The 15,010-nt window shown below is 45.7% G+C and overlaps 1 protein-coding gene across 16 annotated transcripts in view; it reads left to right on the top strand.

Annotated features, from left to right (window-relative positions):
• Positions 1-15,010, top strand: part of pum (pumilio) — a 522,382-nt gene that overhangs the window by 154,961 nt on the left and 352,411 nt on the right. For 2 of the 16 annotated variants that reach the window (XM_071664582.1, XM_071664580.1), the window contains exon 1: positions 5,574-5,794. The exons of the other annotated variants lie outside the window; for them this stretch is intronic. In XM_071664582.1, the coding sequence (XP_071520683.1) occupies positions 5,726-5,794 (69 nt within the window). In that variant the 5' untranslated portion in view covers positions 5,574-5,725. Of the gene's footprint in view, positions 1-5,573; positions 5,795-15,010 lie in introns of those variants that run through there. 16 annotated transcript variants of the gene reach the window in all.

Raw genomic sequence — 15,010 nt, 5'->3', positions numbered from 1 at the left:
TGGATGGGGTTTGATTGCCAGGCTCCCTCCTGGCTTCTCGGGTTTCCCTCCCGCTCTGTGTCCTCTTATTTCAAACATTCTCTTTGCCTGGGATTTGTATGTAATTGTTGATAGAATGGCCCTTTCCTCTCCTTGTCGATTGTGGTGTTCCAAAGGGGTCTGTTCTGCCTCGTGCGCCTTTTTCCCCCTTTGTGAATCTTCTCCATCGTATAAGGTAACTCCAATTTACTCATACGCTGATGGTTCAACTCTGCAATCATCCAATTCTTTCGAATCTGCCCAGTCTTCTCTTGCCTCATCTACGTCTCAAGTGTTCCCTTTGTAAGCTCAGATTTGGATAGGATGAAGTCGGTGGGACAGACCTAACCTAGCAGGGTCTCACGCCTCTAAATCTAGTTTCTTCTCATCCTGACGCTCCTCACGACTTTCCCAAGCCTGGTGGGTCGATAGCTCGCTCTACACCACCCCAAGGCATTACGTACAAGGTAGCCCCATAACATGTAGTCTATCAAAGGGGTCCATACCGTGCACAGGTAGCTAAGTTTGTCTCTGATGATCTGGTAGGTGTTTTTGTTCAGATGCTGAAGATTCATCAATCGTGACCCTGTAGCTACTCCAGTTATTCCGAGGACTCGCATGTATGGACGGAGTGCTGCTTCCGTAGATGCGATGGTTGTACCCACCTCTTAATGAACAAAGCCGAGTCTTGAGAAGTAATTGACACAGCTGTCTTGGTGGTGGATCTACTCGCACGACGCATTCCCATGTTGATACTTTCTCTCCCTTCTGTTGATAGTATTAAGGTGTTATTTGGCTCCCAAGAACCGGCTGCTTGCATGCTCCTGCCGTTAGTTAGGCTGTGTCCATGCAGTACAGTGCTTGGAACGTCCTTGCATGACAATTTATTGTGTGGTTGTCGGCAGGTCGAGGGTTGTCTGTTACATGTTTCTTTCCGCATTTCATTAATCTTTCAGTTTTTTTTTTTTTTTTTTTTTACACTGTGATTTTCCCCACAGCTGTGAATGTTTGTTTATTTTTTTAAGGGCAAGCTTTCAAAATTTTCCAAAAACTCGGACCGTGCTTATCCCCCATTTTCCCCTGACGTTTTCATCCAGCGCCTGTCTTGGATGAGGGCTAGTGTCCACGATCATAGCTTTTGACGCGGTGTGAAGGGCGCGGGACTGCGTTCTGTCTCGTGACAGAGCGACTTTCATTTAAGGCTCGTACGCTTATTGACAAATGATGACAATGTCGAAAATGAGTGTGACCCCATGACGTGAGCTTTGAGGAAACCCCCTTGTTATCTGGCCCGGCTTGATTTTTGTCCTGTAAGACTTTTGAGTGATTTTCCATGCCGTCCGTAATGTTTCTATATTACATGCCGTTAGTTACATAGTTCCGGGCTTTGAATGTTGGGTCGCATCCGCAGCTATTGGAAATATTTCTTCGGCTCACATTTCCTGTCTACCACATATGAATAGCTACGTCTCGGATCACCCACGCTACACAAACACATGGCGAACGATAAGAACAACTTTTTCCACCAAAGCACAGTAAGGATTCCTAAGGGACAGGTTTACCGTCAGTCCATAACTTGAAAACTGGACAGTTGACCTTGACCTTGGCATGCCCGCCGCCGATGTCATTTACCCCTCCGCGTCCTGGAGGCTTTCGACGACCGTCCTCCACAGACACCTTGGGCAGTCTAGCTAGACGCCTAGAGGAAGGACTGTCGCAAAGGAAACACATTGCCCGAAGGGTTCGCTCCCTTAATGAATGACACCAGCGTGCTGTCGATCCGGGCTTGTATACTGTGTACCCTGCGGAAGTCTTCAAAGGTATTCAGTTATGTTTATGTCACTCAGGTTTATTGTTAAGATGTTTGTCCCTTCATGAAGCGAGTTTTTCTGAAATGATGCAGAGATGTTACAGGTATCTGAAATCTAGGGTTCACTTCAGTTTCAAAATTTTGTGTTCTGGAGGAGAATAAGGGATGCATTACGTTACTGTCATTTTCAGTTGGATTCGAACGTACAGGCATTAAGTACAGGTTTTCTTTACATCATTATCAGAACTTAACCTCATTAACCCGTTCTCTTATTCTGATGGTGTTATTGAATATATCTTGTCACGTCCCTGGATATATTGCTCAACCATGGCATTTTCTTTGGCAGAACACAGCACACATCTTTTATCTTTTTATCATCGTTCTCACAACTTTTCCATATTCCCATCAACCCGTCTCTCTCTCTCTCTCTCTCTCTCTCTCTCTCTCTCTCTCTCTCTCTCTCTCTCTCTCTCTCTCTCTCTCTCTCTCCAAAACTGTTCTCTAATTTTCTTTCATGAGCTTCTCCCATGATTTATTTTTGACCCTCGTCTCTTGTCTTATATGTTATTACGTACATGTCTCATTCCTCATCCATGCAACTTGAGCCATCGTGTCGTCACGCACGTCCATATCCAGCCCCATCCAGTGTGATCAGGTAGATGCTCAAAAAGAATGAAACCCATTTACCACTATTCTAGATTCCTAACGCAACGTTTCAGATCTCTTGTTATCCGGGAATCAGACTCAAAACGTTCTTTAAAGGTCATAACCATTCAGGATGGTAACCTCGTTTACATTCAGAGAAACACTGACCCCCATCAGGAAGTGAACTAGTACTGTTACAAAAAATTTTGACTGACAGTTAGTTGTTTCGGATATCTCTTGGAGACGTAGGCACCAAGCCAAGTGAATGGTCATTCTGATGTGGCGTTTTTGTTCCGCTCGCCTGGCCAAAGGTTATGTAAAGCTTTTCCGTCATTTGGCGTCCGTCTTGGATCTTCGTCCGTCCGTCCGTCCGTTAAGCATTCCTGTCTTCTCAGAAAACTTACAGGAACGGTTCGAACTAAGGCATATTATTGGCCCCGGGGTTGAACCTCATTCCCAAAAGTGTATTCATCGACCCAGGCCATCATCCAAGATGGCCACCTGTTGGTAATAATCTCACATTTGTAACCAGCTGAGCGATGCAGGTTCTTATGAGCAATACAAAGTTAAATGAATTCAAGAACTCGGTGGATGATCAGAGGAGAAGCAGCGGTGCCGTTTGGCTTCGAGAGACCAAGTTGTTGAGGGTATGGACGTGTTTACCATATGGGATCGAGTAAGACCAGGTGTACTGTGTGGATTATATTGATGACTGCGAAGATCATGTATTCCCATATTTGAATGAGCTGTAGATACTCTGTCTCTTCAGTCGGAAGTTTAAGGAAAAGGGATGAATTTCTATGAACATCATACTGATGGTGTGTGGTATTGTCTGGGAAAGATGAAGACCGAGATTGAACGCCTCAATGCGTGTGGGAGATTCGTGTGGACGTGGATGGCCTTATGCACGGCTTACTGCTGCTTCCCTGTGAAAGTTTCCTGTAGAAACGCTAGGCATCGCACCCCATGCCACTATATACATATATACAAATGGAGTCGACCCTAGTTATCACATCTCTACGTCAGAACTCTTCCTCCCTTCAGCGTGGTATCTGTGTTTAAGCGAGTCGCGTTGACCTTTAAAGACCAACCCTTTGAAATGCAACTTTAACTCTCTTTAACTCCTTGAGCACCACGTTACGACCCGTGACCATTACGGTACGATCCTTGGGTTATGGTGGTCTGGCCTTCGACTTGACCCTGGCTTTAGTACACGGTGTTGCTTTTGAGTTATTTTTCCCGCTGGGCGGAGGGAGTTGTGTGTGGATGGGAAGGAGGAGGAGCCTTCTGCCACACACACTCTTCACTTGTGGGTGAATTGGGAATATATATAGGATACTGCGTCTGTCCTCCAGCATATAATGTCGCCATTGACCTTCAGATCTCTTCTTATCGGGGTTTTGCCCCTCTGTTTTTGAAGGGTCAGGTCAAAAGGTCACGTGGTTATGCCCAAGGGATTTACAGTCCTGCGGAAGAGATTATAACCTCACCTGCTAGCGACCGCCATGCATGTTACAGGACCACCAGTGGTTAGTATCCAGCGTCAGCTGCTGAGGCTTGCCCCTCTCTATGAATATCGACATGGCTGCGTTTAAAGCAGCCGGCGGTATAAAACGGCCGCGTTAATGGGATTGAAACGCCATGGTTGGGTGACCTCAGTTGCTTGAAGAATAGTGGTACATTCAACTTTTTCTTAGCGAATACATAGCGTTTTGTCAGGTTTAGTTTTCATAGTATGATAGGGTATTGGAATATATTACGGGAGTGTGGGTTTGGAGGTGTGTGTGTGTGTGTGTGTGTGTGTGTGTATTAGGGTGCTTCACAACTCATGCATGGTATGTGAATAGTTATTTATGTGCGTGTATGACGAACTGTGTCAACATATGGATATGACCTCTGAAAATATGCGGTAGTGAAATACACTTTTATGTACATACATGCTCGTTAAACAGACTTGAGGCGCCTGTTCACGAAGCATTATAGTTGATGTACATGTTCATTAAACACTATATTTGACACGCATGTTCAGTAAAGATTACAGTTGCTGTAAGGGACATGTTCATTAAATATTATTGTCCGGTTGAGAGTGCTTCCCGCCCTCAGTTCTCACGCTCATTCCTCCCCTGTGTATGTTTGCCATTTTGTGTGCCAGTGATACGTAAATTTCTGGTAATCTTCTGTGTGTGTGGAGGATTATAATGAATTATGCGTTTTTTCTTGTCCATGTGTCGATGAAACACATGTGTAGTTGTGTGGTTGAAGGTGTAGGAACAGCTGAACGTTCTTTGCCAATCATTCTTACCACATCGTTCAAGCGTTACACAATGGCTGAAGAATGTCCTCACGAAAGACTTGCTTGCGTGTGGCATTTTGCTACTTTATTAGGAAGGCATTGTTCTTCGAGTGTTATTATTTGATCCTGCGATCGGTGATAAACCTGCGGTAATGATGCTTGATGAAGTAAGCGAGTGTACAAGTGGGGAGGTGGGTGTCGGTGACGCTGGGCATGCGACCGATTTGGATGCGTGTTTATTTTTGGAGAGAGCATATGGTGGAGGGTGGAGGAGTGGTGGTGGTGCTGCTGGTGGTGGCCTCCCCCAGCTTTTGTGGCTTGCCTGCAACCCCCCTGCCGACGCCACCGCCAGGCGAGACAGCCCTGGCCGTGACGTGCACCGCAGAGCGTTCCAATTTTTATGTGGACTTGAGGAGGCCAGTGGAACAAGTGTTGTAAGGTGTCTCGGACCTTGGGGGTTCACGTGAGCACTTGTCGGGGTTTGGCAGCACGTGAGGCTCACACCCGCTGCCATTTCACTGGCTAGCACACCCGGTGAACGCCGGTGACATCCTTTGTTCCCTCGTTACCTTTCACTCTGCTTCACAGCACGGTCGGACATGCGCTGTGTTGATCTGATTGCTTTTTCTTTTAAAGTCATGAAAGGCGTAGCCTGTCAGTGAATAAGATGAGTAATTCGCTGGCAGTGTGGTGTTGGCACGAGGGTCTGGACCGGTAACAGAGGGGTGCCATCCACCCCCCTAGCATTGCTGGTGGGGGATGGCACTGTGGAGAAGGCCGTCAGTTGTGAGTCTGCCCGGTGCCAAGAGAGGGGACTCCTCTCCCGTACTCCTCATGTGCAGAGTGTGACCTGTTCACCACCGGTGTGCGGATGCTCCTTTGTTGAGGGGGTAGGCTCCGTGTCGTCCTCGAACCCCCGCACTTTATTGTGGAGGAGACAGCAAGGAGGACTTGTCAAGATGCCGGTGGTTTTTGCTCTATTGCCGTGTACCCTTCCTCCCAGTACACATGCTGCAGTGCCAGCCAAGGTACTGTTAAAGGGTGTTCCCTGTGCCTTGCAACCTCAGAAATACCTCCCACACACCCATTACCATGGCCGCCCATCGATGCTACGCATTCTAAAATACAATCTTTAATGAGCTGGGAAAATCTGCATTAAGTTCGAACAAGTGATCATTATGTGTTTTGCTGGGCCTGGCTTTATCATGTGCAAGGCGTAAGACATTAAGTATTATACGATCCGCTCAAAGTATTAAAAAGGACGCCATTGATCGCTTTTGTGAATGAGTAATAACATTACACGTAAGACGTAACAAGTGGTGTTCCTCGGGGATCAGTCTTGGGACCGGTTCTGTTTCTTATATATATATATATATATATATATATATATATATATATATATATATATATTAAACGATATTCATTATGGGCTTCACTGTAAGAGCTCTAGATTTGCGGATGATTCTTAGTGTGGAAATAAATCCAGTACGAAAACGAAACGTTTTCAGCATCAAACTAATGGACTAGGCTTAAAGTGGCAAAAGAATTTTATTATTTGAAAAGGGCAATGTTTTACATATCGGTAGTAAAAATGAAAAGACAAGCTTTAGTGTGAATTCTTTTGAGCTGCAAAAGGTCAGTGAAGAAAAGGACTTGGGTGTAATAATCTCTGGTAACCTAAAGCCAAGCAAGCAATGCATAGAAGCAGTAAAAAGGTCGAACAGTGTTGTAGGATTCATGGGAAGGACTTTTGAATTTGAGTGTCACTGGTGCGTCCCCATCTCGAAGTTTTTGTTCAGTTTTGGTCACCCGACTTGAGGAAAGAGAGACAGAATGAAGATTGTACATAGTTGAGCTACCAAGATGATTCCGGCCTGAGAAGCAGATCCTGTGAGAGCCAACTAAACGAATTAAGATTGTTCAGTTAAGAAAACTGAGGGGTTCAGAGAGGTTCTAATACAGGTATTCGAAATCATTAAAGGCTTTGATACCCCCGATCTGACGAGCTTCTTGAGGATAGATTCATTTGATTTCACTCGTAGTCATACATATATACTCTTAGGCAAACGTTTTACCTCAAATGAACGAAATACTTTTTTTTTCTGTAGGATTGTAAACTTGTGGAATGATATACCAATTAGAAAAGCTGAAAACAGTACCATGTATACGTTTTATGCTTAGATTAGATAGATCTTTTGCTTCAGATCCACGAATAGCATTTGCACCACCTTAGTTACACGAGACGGATATAGGTCTTCCTCCTGCAAGAAAAATCTTTGTCCCTGTTGTCTACCACTATCAGAAGCAGCCTCGTTAGGACCCAGCGGTCTGTTAGTGTTTAAATCAGGTTGTATTGCGTGTCTCATTTGCATCGTGCTCCTTCAGTGTAATCGTTTGTGCCGAATGTATCGTATAATCCACCACAGAGGTACTGACCCGTTGTTACCGTTCAGGGATTTGGTTACGTTTACTTCCGTTACCACATCGGACTTTATTTTCACGTGTGCATACGTGTGTGAGAGAGGGACCCCCTTGGGTACCTCCTTGTAGTTCTTTGTCAGCCCTGATATTTGCGGCGCTGGTCGGACGTGGCGGGTGTCGAGGTGAGTTTGGGGGTCCATGGAGGAGTTGTGGCAAAGAACGATCCACAGTATTGATTGCTGAAGTAGAGTGGTGGTGGTGCTGGCTGCCTGCCTGCGGGGTTGGGGGGGTTACCTCAGCCTCCCACCATATACTGTGACTTGGTGCCGGTCTTTGGTCACACGTGAATGATAGTCGTAACCTCTGTAAAGTTCCTCTGTGTCCTGTGTTTGAGACTGGTATGTAGTAATGTAGTTTAGCCTTGCGATAGGACTGATAACGTGTTATCAGATCTTGTGGTCTGGTCAGTTCAGCCTCCCTCGGTACGATGAGGCTCGGCCTGTCCAGTTTCTTTCTTGTTCTTAAAGTGTAAGTTTTTATTTATCCGTCAGCCTGCCGCTACAAGGGTCCCGTTTAGTGCCAGGTGACATATTCAGTATGTTTTGACGGTGTATATTGTACGTAACGTGGGATACTGTGTATATTTTACGTAACGTGGGATACTGTGTATATTGTACGTAACGGATACTGTGTACATTGTACGTAACGTGGGATTCTGTGTATATTGTACGTATCGTGGGATACTGTGTATATTGTACGTAATGTGGGATAGTGTGTATATTGTACGTAATGTGGGATACTGTGTATATTGTACGTAACGTGGGATACTGTGTATATTGTACGTAACGTGGGATACTGTGTATATTGTACATAACGTGGGATACTGTGTATATTGAACATAACGTTGGATACTGTGTATATTGTACGTAACGTGGGATACTGTGTATATTGTACGTAACGTAGGATACTGTGTATATTGTACGTAACGTGGGATACTGTGTATATTGTACATAACGTGGGATACTGTGTATATTGAACATAACGTTGGATACTGTGTATATTGTACGTAACGTGGGATACTGTGTATATTGTACGTAACGTGGGATACTGTGTATATTGAACATAACGTTGGATACTGTGTATATTGTACGTAACGTGGGATACTGTGTATATTGTACGTAACGTGGGATACTGTGTATATTGAACATAACGTTGGATACTGTGTATATTGTACGTAACGTGGGATACTGTGTATATTGTACGTAACGTGGGATACTGTGTATATTGAACATAACGTTGGATACTGTGTATATTGTACGTAACGTGGGATACTGTGTATATTGTACGTAACGTGGGATACTGTGTATATTGAACATAACGTTGGATACTGTGTATATTGTACGTAACGTGGGATACTGTGTATATTGTACGTAACGTGGGATACTGTGTATATTGTACATAACGTGGGATACTGTGTATATTGAACATAACGTTGGATACTGTGTATATTGTACGTAACGTGGGATTACCCAGCATGGGATTCTAAGGGGCTTTCCTTCTCACGACAAAAAGGTCGCCATGTGCTAGTGCCGCTTCCTTCGTGCGGCGTCGTAGCTGAGAACGTCAGGCAGAATTCGTCGGGGTCGGAAAGTCTGACGAGGGAACCCCAAGTTCCTCGAATTTACTGCTTCTCTACAACCATCTGGAGTGAGGAGGACGGATAAGGTTTGGTCCCGGTTAATGCTTTCTACCCGGGGGGGTGGTAGGAAGGTGTTCAGGGTCCGCCCTGGGCTCATATCCAGCCTCATCAAGGCAGCGTGTAGGGGAAGGAGGAGGGTCATGTCATGGTAAGCTGTCTCATGGGGGTGGGGAGATGGTGTGTGTGTGCGTGTGTTGGGGTGGGGTTAGCGTCAGGTATCTCCGGCCTCGGTAATGTGGCCGTCAGGTGTTGGTTGGCAAGTGTCCGGGGGCCGCTGTGTGAAACGTGTGGACTAAGATGGCGGTCGTTCAGCAAGACCAGGGAGGTAATAGGAGCGTTAATGGGGATCACTTGCCGGAGAAATTGACGACTCCGCTGGATGATTTTTATGTGAACGTTGTACTTCCTGATCAGCCGCGTTTGGTTGGGTGTGTACGTCCACGGACCACTGCCGCCGCCTTCAGCAGGCATGATTGCTTACAGTTCAGAGTCACATACTTTAGTGTCGGAACACAAGGGAGGCACTTTTTATATTACTTATTTAAGTGTCGGAACACAAGGGAGGCACTTTTGATACTACTACTTCAGACTATAACTACAGACGGTTATACCGCGATGACCTGGGCACAACTGATGCGCAGGTTATAGAAGGCAAGACGAGAATAACCCTGGTCCCGGGGAAGTACTGTGCAGTACACAGCCATTGTGAGTAGGGAGCGGCGAATTAATGGGCGGGATCACATTACGCCCTTTGTGCCGGGCCTGTCTGTCTCACTTTTGTCTCACTATAGAGAGCGTAACTTCCGGGCTGGACTTCTGCGTTATACACCCGTCTCCCCATTCTTGCCCCTCGCCTGCACACTCTCTCACTCTCATTTTCAGTTTGAATTGATATGAATGTGGTAGAGGCAAGTTTCCCGACTGACTTAAAAAAAAAGAGACGAATACTCGTTTTCATTATTTTTTCCATTCAAGGCCTCGCCTCCATGAGGAGGAATTCTTCACATGGCTGCAGCCCTGTATGAAGGAAAAAAAAAAGGAGGTGCAATATACTTTATGCTGATTAGATGTATAATCGAGTCATATGTAGCCATAAAGAGGTTGTTGAACGAGAGTTGGTGAAGCCAGATTGGCCAGCCTTACCGTAAAACATACGTATGGAAAGTTGGTTGTATGTTTTGATGTTTTGTTTAATGTTGTTCAGAATAAAAGCACCGGGAAGAATAGTGGAATAATTAACCAGGATGATTGTCAGTAGTGCTGTAGCCATAATAGCTGTCAGATAACAGAGGACTTGAGGCAATCATGTCAACCGACTGGCTTTTTACCAGTTGCTGGATGTATTGGCTGGCTCTCTACCACTCTCCACTGATGGCTGTATGGTCTGTTGTCCAGCTCGATTCGACCAGTTCAATCTCCAGTGGGCATGTGTTCCAATTTTAATGGGAAAATGCATTTCTTGTAACTGATGGGCATTGTCCCGGTGTTAATGTTTATGTGGGTATGATGAAGGTGTTACCGGACCCACTTACAAACATGTTATATTCCCCTTCTGAGAACTGGTATCATTCTCTGTAGACGGGAAAGAGTACAGCCTCGTCGAGGACCCTCCCTCTCCAAAGGAGCCCCATTTTACCCAGCTTCTACTTGAAGTGCATCCTCGATGCAGGACGATCTAGGTTTGTATCATAATGATAATGATTAAAGTAACACATCTGTCTGTTATCATTAACAGCATTCCCCCCCCCCCCTTTTTTTTTTTTTTCCCCGGGGCTGGAGCGGTTGCAGTAAGCATGACGTACAATTATGGGAAGTAATTTAAAGAGTTAGGATCCTCAACCCCAAGCCCTATAGCTTAGTTAAAACCGGGAGGTAACCCGTTCCCAGGTTCGAATCGCTACTCTGCTTCCCATAGTCAATACCACTACATTTTCACACTGTGTTCTTGTGGTCGCACTATGGCTTGGGTCACGACCTATGAATGTAAGTAATAAGTGTCATGGACTCTAGCATCAACGAAGCTCGGCTCTTTTCAGGAAAGTAGCTTTAACCCTTGGAGGCGTAGCCTTTGAAACGACCCTAAAGGGTCAGGCCAAATGTCACGGCATCGTCCCCCCCCCCCCCCCCCCCCCCCCTCCCAGGGTTCGTACCGTCGTGGTCAAAAGGTCAAAGAGTTTTGATGTCAGATGGACTGTGGGATGCTGGAGCTTACCCTATTGTTTTGTGTTGCAACAAAAAAGGGTTTAGTCCATTACGCGGGTACTAAACGCTGGTTCTGGGGATGTCTTTATAACCCCCGCCGCTCTCCACCTGCAGGCCATTCAAAGGCTGTTTGATGCTGTGGGTGTAAATAAGCTCCTGGTTTGTCCGGCCAGGCAGGACGCGTTTGATGCACCGTGGAGGAAGTGGTCATATTGTCTTTCCACTGATGATAGAACTTGTTTACACTGGTGGGTAGATTGAAGAGACGTTTAGTCCATCCATCATACATTCTCTACCCCCTGTTTTTCATCATACATAACCCGCCCACTCTATCGAGTCTCGTTCCATCAAGGAATTATTTTATGTTGGAGGAGGAGCAGCCGCCCCTCCGGTATCTTCCAGTTATATGTTCATTATGTCGCTCATGCGGGTATATAATCTGGTCGGTACAGTTCGAGGGCTTTGATCCCTCCCTCCCTGGGAATCCAGCAGTTTTAAAGATGAGTCACACAGAAAAAATTAAAACCTTTAATGGGATTATTCCTTTTCTTCAGTATTTTTTTTTTTTTACATGTGAGCTTGGCTCATAGTAATCCCTCGTAGAAGAAAGGACGTCGATGTGATACGGAAACAATGGATTAGACGCGGTTGGAATGCGAGTACGTGGACCAAAGAAGCCGGAAGTGTCAGGCTGTTGATGTCTGGGGTCTGGTAAAGAAAACGGATGTCAGGGGCTCTCTGTAGTCGTAGCCAGGCTGCTGCTGCTGCTGCAAGTCTTAGCTGTCTTTGTGGAGCAGAAGAGAGTTGTGGGTTGTGCATCTTAACTGGGGCTTGATCCTTCAAGTTTATTGTCCAACTGTTGCTTTGATAGGAGTTCAGATTTGCATACATATGAATAGGTAAATTTTTGATGTGTAGCGTGCATAGATGTCTGCATTGTAGTATGAAAAGTTTATTGTTACGTGTAGCTTGTATTTTGAGCATGCCTCGTGACTTTGGTTTAACCAAAAGTATGGAAACTGACTTTTACGTCACAATTAAGAAAAGTGCAAAGCATGAGTCGCTCTCTTTCATTTCAGATGGTTTTGTTTCACATGTAAAACGGGAGCATTTGCACCATGGAAGGATTGTCCCGGTAAAACTGAATTGGTTCTGTTGTGTAGCCTGTCATTCCGAGGGTAATGAGTATAAAGTTATGGGGGTTGTAGATATATTCGTGTGTTGTCGTGTAACAGCGAAGAATATCGCGTTCAGTGTTAGTCTTCTGTGTTAGAGGCGAGTAACCAAACACCAGCATTGGTTTCGTGTCTGGCACAAATACCAACCCTTCACCAACCTACCCTCCCACTGAACGGGTGTTTTGCTTAATCACCTTAAATTATGTTCGCTCCAGGTGGTGTGGCATGAGGGGTGGTAAACAACAACATGGAGGTGCAGGATGCTCCACGGGATTTCCAGGGTGGAACTTCCTGAGTTTTTAACGTAATCACAGGGCTCTACAGTAATATAATGCGAGGAAATGAAATAGAGAGTTCGTTTGTATCATTGACCACTTTGATGACTTTAACAAATTATTTTTCGTGTGACGGTTATGGAAATGGTTATATATCAGTTACTTAGAGGGATATCCCTCCTCGAGCATTCTTATACGAAGTAGCCTAAATGGTTACTGTACTCCTGCTCAAATACTACACATGCGTACCTGATTAGTGCTGATTAAAATGGTATTAATGAAAGTACGTTGGTTGTGAGGGTGAGTCAGGTATAATGAGGATTGGGTGGTGGTGGAGTAATGAGGGTTGGGAGAAGAATGTGGTGGTGTGATCTGGTGGCTGGCCAGGGATAACTGGCAGCCGTGCTGCTCACCAAGCACTGCCACGCAATTAGCACACCCAAGCACCACCACCACCACCACGCTGCCGCCGCCCCAGAGCACCCTTAGTGTAGTCGTTAGCCCTTCAGCACTGCGGTACTGCCCTTGGGTATGATGGCAAAGGTCTTTGACCTCTACAGAAAAAAAAAGAAGGGCCGTTCAGGCTCAGGTCAAAGGCCAGGCCGTCTTACAACCCCAAGAGTCGTAAAGCCGTTGCTCGATGGGGGTCAGCACGGGGTGAGGTACTACCCGCTCTGCGTGACAGTCGCCGATTTTGTCCCGTGGTGTCAGCCCCAGGGCTGGCGGGATTACTCGAAGAATGCTGCTAATTCTACATGCTTCAGAATGTCATCGTACCCTGGCCACCCTCCCGCCTTTAGTCTTTGGAGGGTTTCCTGCACACGGCCGTGCAGCCACGGAAATCATCGCCTCTCGAGGGCGAGGGGGAAGGGAGGATTTTTATTGGTTATTATCCGTTGTGGTTGAACGTCAGACGTATTCCAATATGGGGTGGGAAATGTGGTTGAAATTGAACTAAGAATATGTTCCTTTCCGGCTGCTCAGCAAGTAAACTTGTGGCAAGGTTAATGTTTGCGGTACTACTTTAATATCGTCTCGTGTGTTTAAAGCATGAATTGGGCATTTCACGGGGAGGTGTGTCACTCCCTGAGCACTACGCTGGGTGGTGACCTGCGTTTAAGAGGGTCAGGTCAGAGGCCAGGCTGTCACACCCCTGGGTCCTGCCGTCGTGCTCAAGGGATTAATTTGATGTCACGGATATATAATAGTTCGTGACTTCAGAGCGTAGGTCACAAATGGTCTGGTCTTTTATGATTTTAAAGTTGGACATTTGCGTATACTTGACTTACGCAGTTGATTTATTCTGAATGATATTAGACTTAATTACTTAATGGTGACTCGCATTGGGTCCATTACTAAACGATGTAAGATTAGAATTTTGGTTGAGTGGAGCAAATGGATTGAGGGTAAATGGAACACCTGGTCTGAAGATGTTCCGAATGTTTGACTGGGGTTGAGAAAGGGCCTTTGGTAATTCAGGACATTAGTCAGAAACGTGCAGTTGGTGAGGAGGATTCTTCTTCTCCCATTCCTGCAGGAAGGTTTTGATAACCCTGTTGAACAGGTTATTGCTTCATCCCGCTTTTAATTCTTCTTTTCTCGGATATTTAGTTTTAAGAGATTGTACGGTTTGTTACTCTTCATGAATTCTGGATGGCTGGATGGTTTACCTTGGGTTTGCATTGGGGGGGGGGGGGGGAGTCTTCACCGCCCACACCTCGGTGGGTCGTTGGTCGATCGAGATGTTGGAGGAGGGGAACCAGTGGCCTACTTGGCTGACGACAACAACCTGGTTGATAAACAGGTCCTGGTGGTGTTATGGTTGTGAAATACAGTTTAGTAACCCACCTATGCATGATTTTTTTTTTTACTTTGTAAATTAGTTATTGCAACTACTATGTCAGTGAAATGGGCCTGCGTCTGTCCATAACGAAATATAACCAATGTTAATTGTAATATTTTGTGAGGAACTTGGTTGTATTACGACGAACCGGGCCCACTGATTCTTCAGGATACGTACGTCCCTGACCTGACGTATGTCTTCATGTAACTCTTATTTTCGTGACATCTGGTGTGGGACCAGACCGCAGCGCCGTCTTGTTTCTCCGCTCCCGTCATGTCGTTGGAGGCCGCTCTCCGTCCTTAGGCCTACGGACGTAACCACCACATCCTGCCTGGTGGTGGTGGTGGTGGCACAGTTTGTTAAATGCCAGGCTTGCCATGTGTGTGTGTGTGTGTGTGTGACTTGGCAGTATTCATCTTTGGTCCTTGTGCCAGGAAGAAGCTGCTGCATTCGTTTATCTAATCGTCGAACATTAAAAAAAAAAAAAAATAGAGAGAGAGAGTCAGACCCGCCCTGAGGCGAGGTTGGAAGCTGTTTTTGAAAATTTTATGTCAGATGACACAGCTTTCAGGATCTCGTTCCCCCAGCGTTCACCGCTGCTGTGGCGGGTTGCCACCGTTAGCTTG

The sequence above is a fragment of the Panulirus ornatus genome, chromosome 9, assembly GCF_036320965.1.
Source record: "Panulirus ornatus isolate Po-2019 chromosome 9, ASM3632096v1, whole genome shotgun sequence".
Taxonomy (NCBI): Eukaryota; Metazoa; Arthropoda; class Malacostraca; order Decapoda; family Palinuridae; genus Panulirus; species Panulirus ornatus.
Note: the sequence above shows the minus strand (reverse complement) of the source record. Positions and strands in the feature narration are given on the sequence as shown.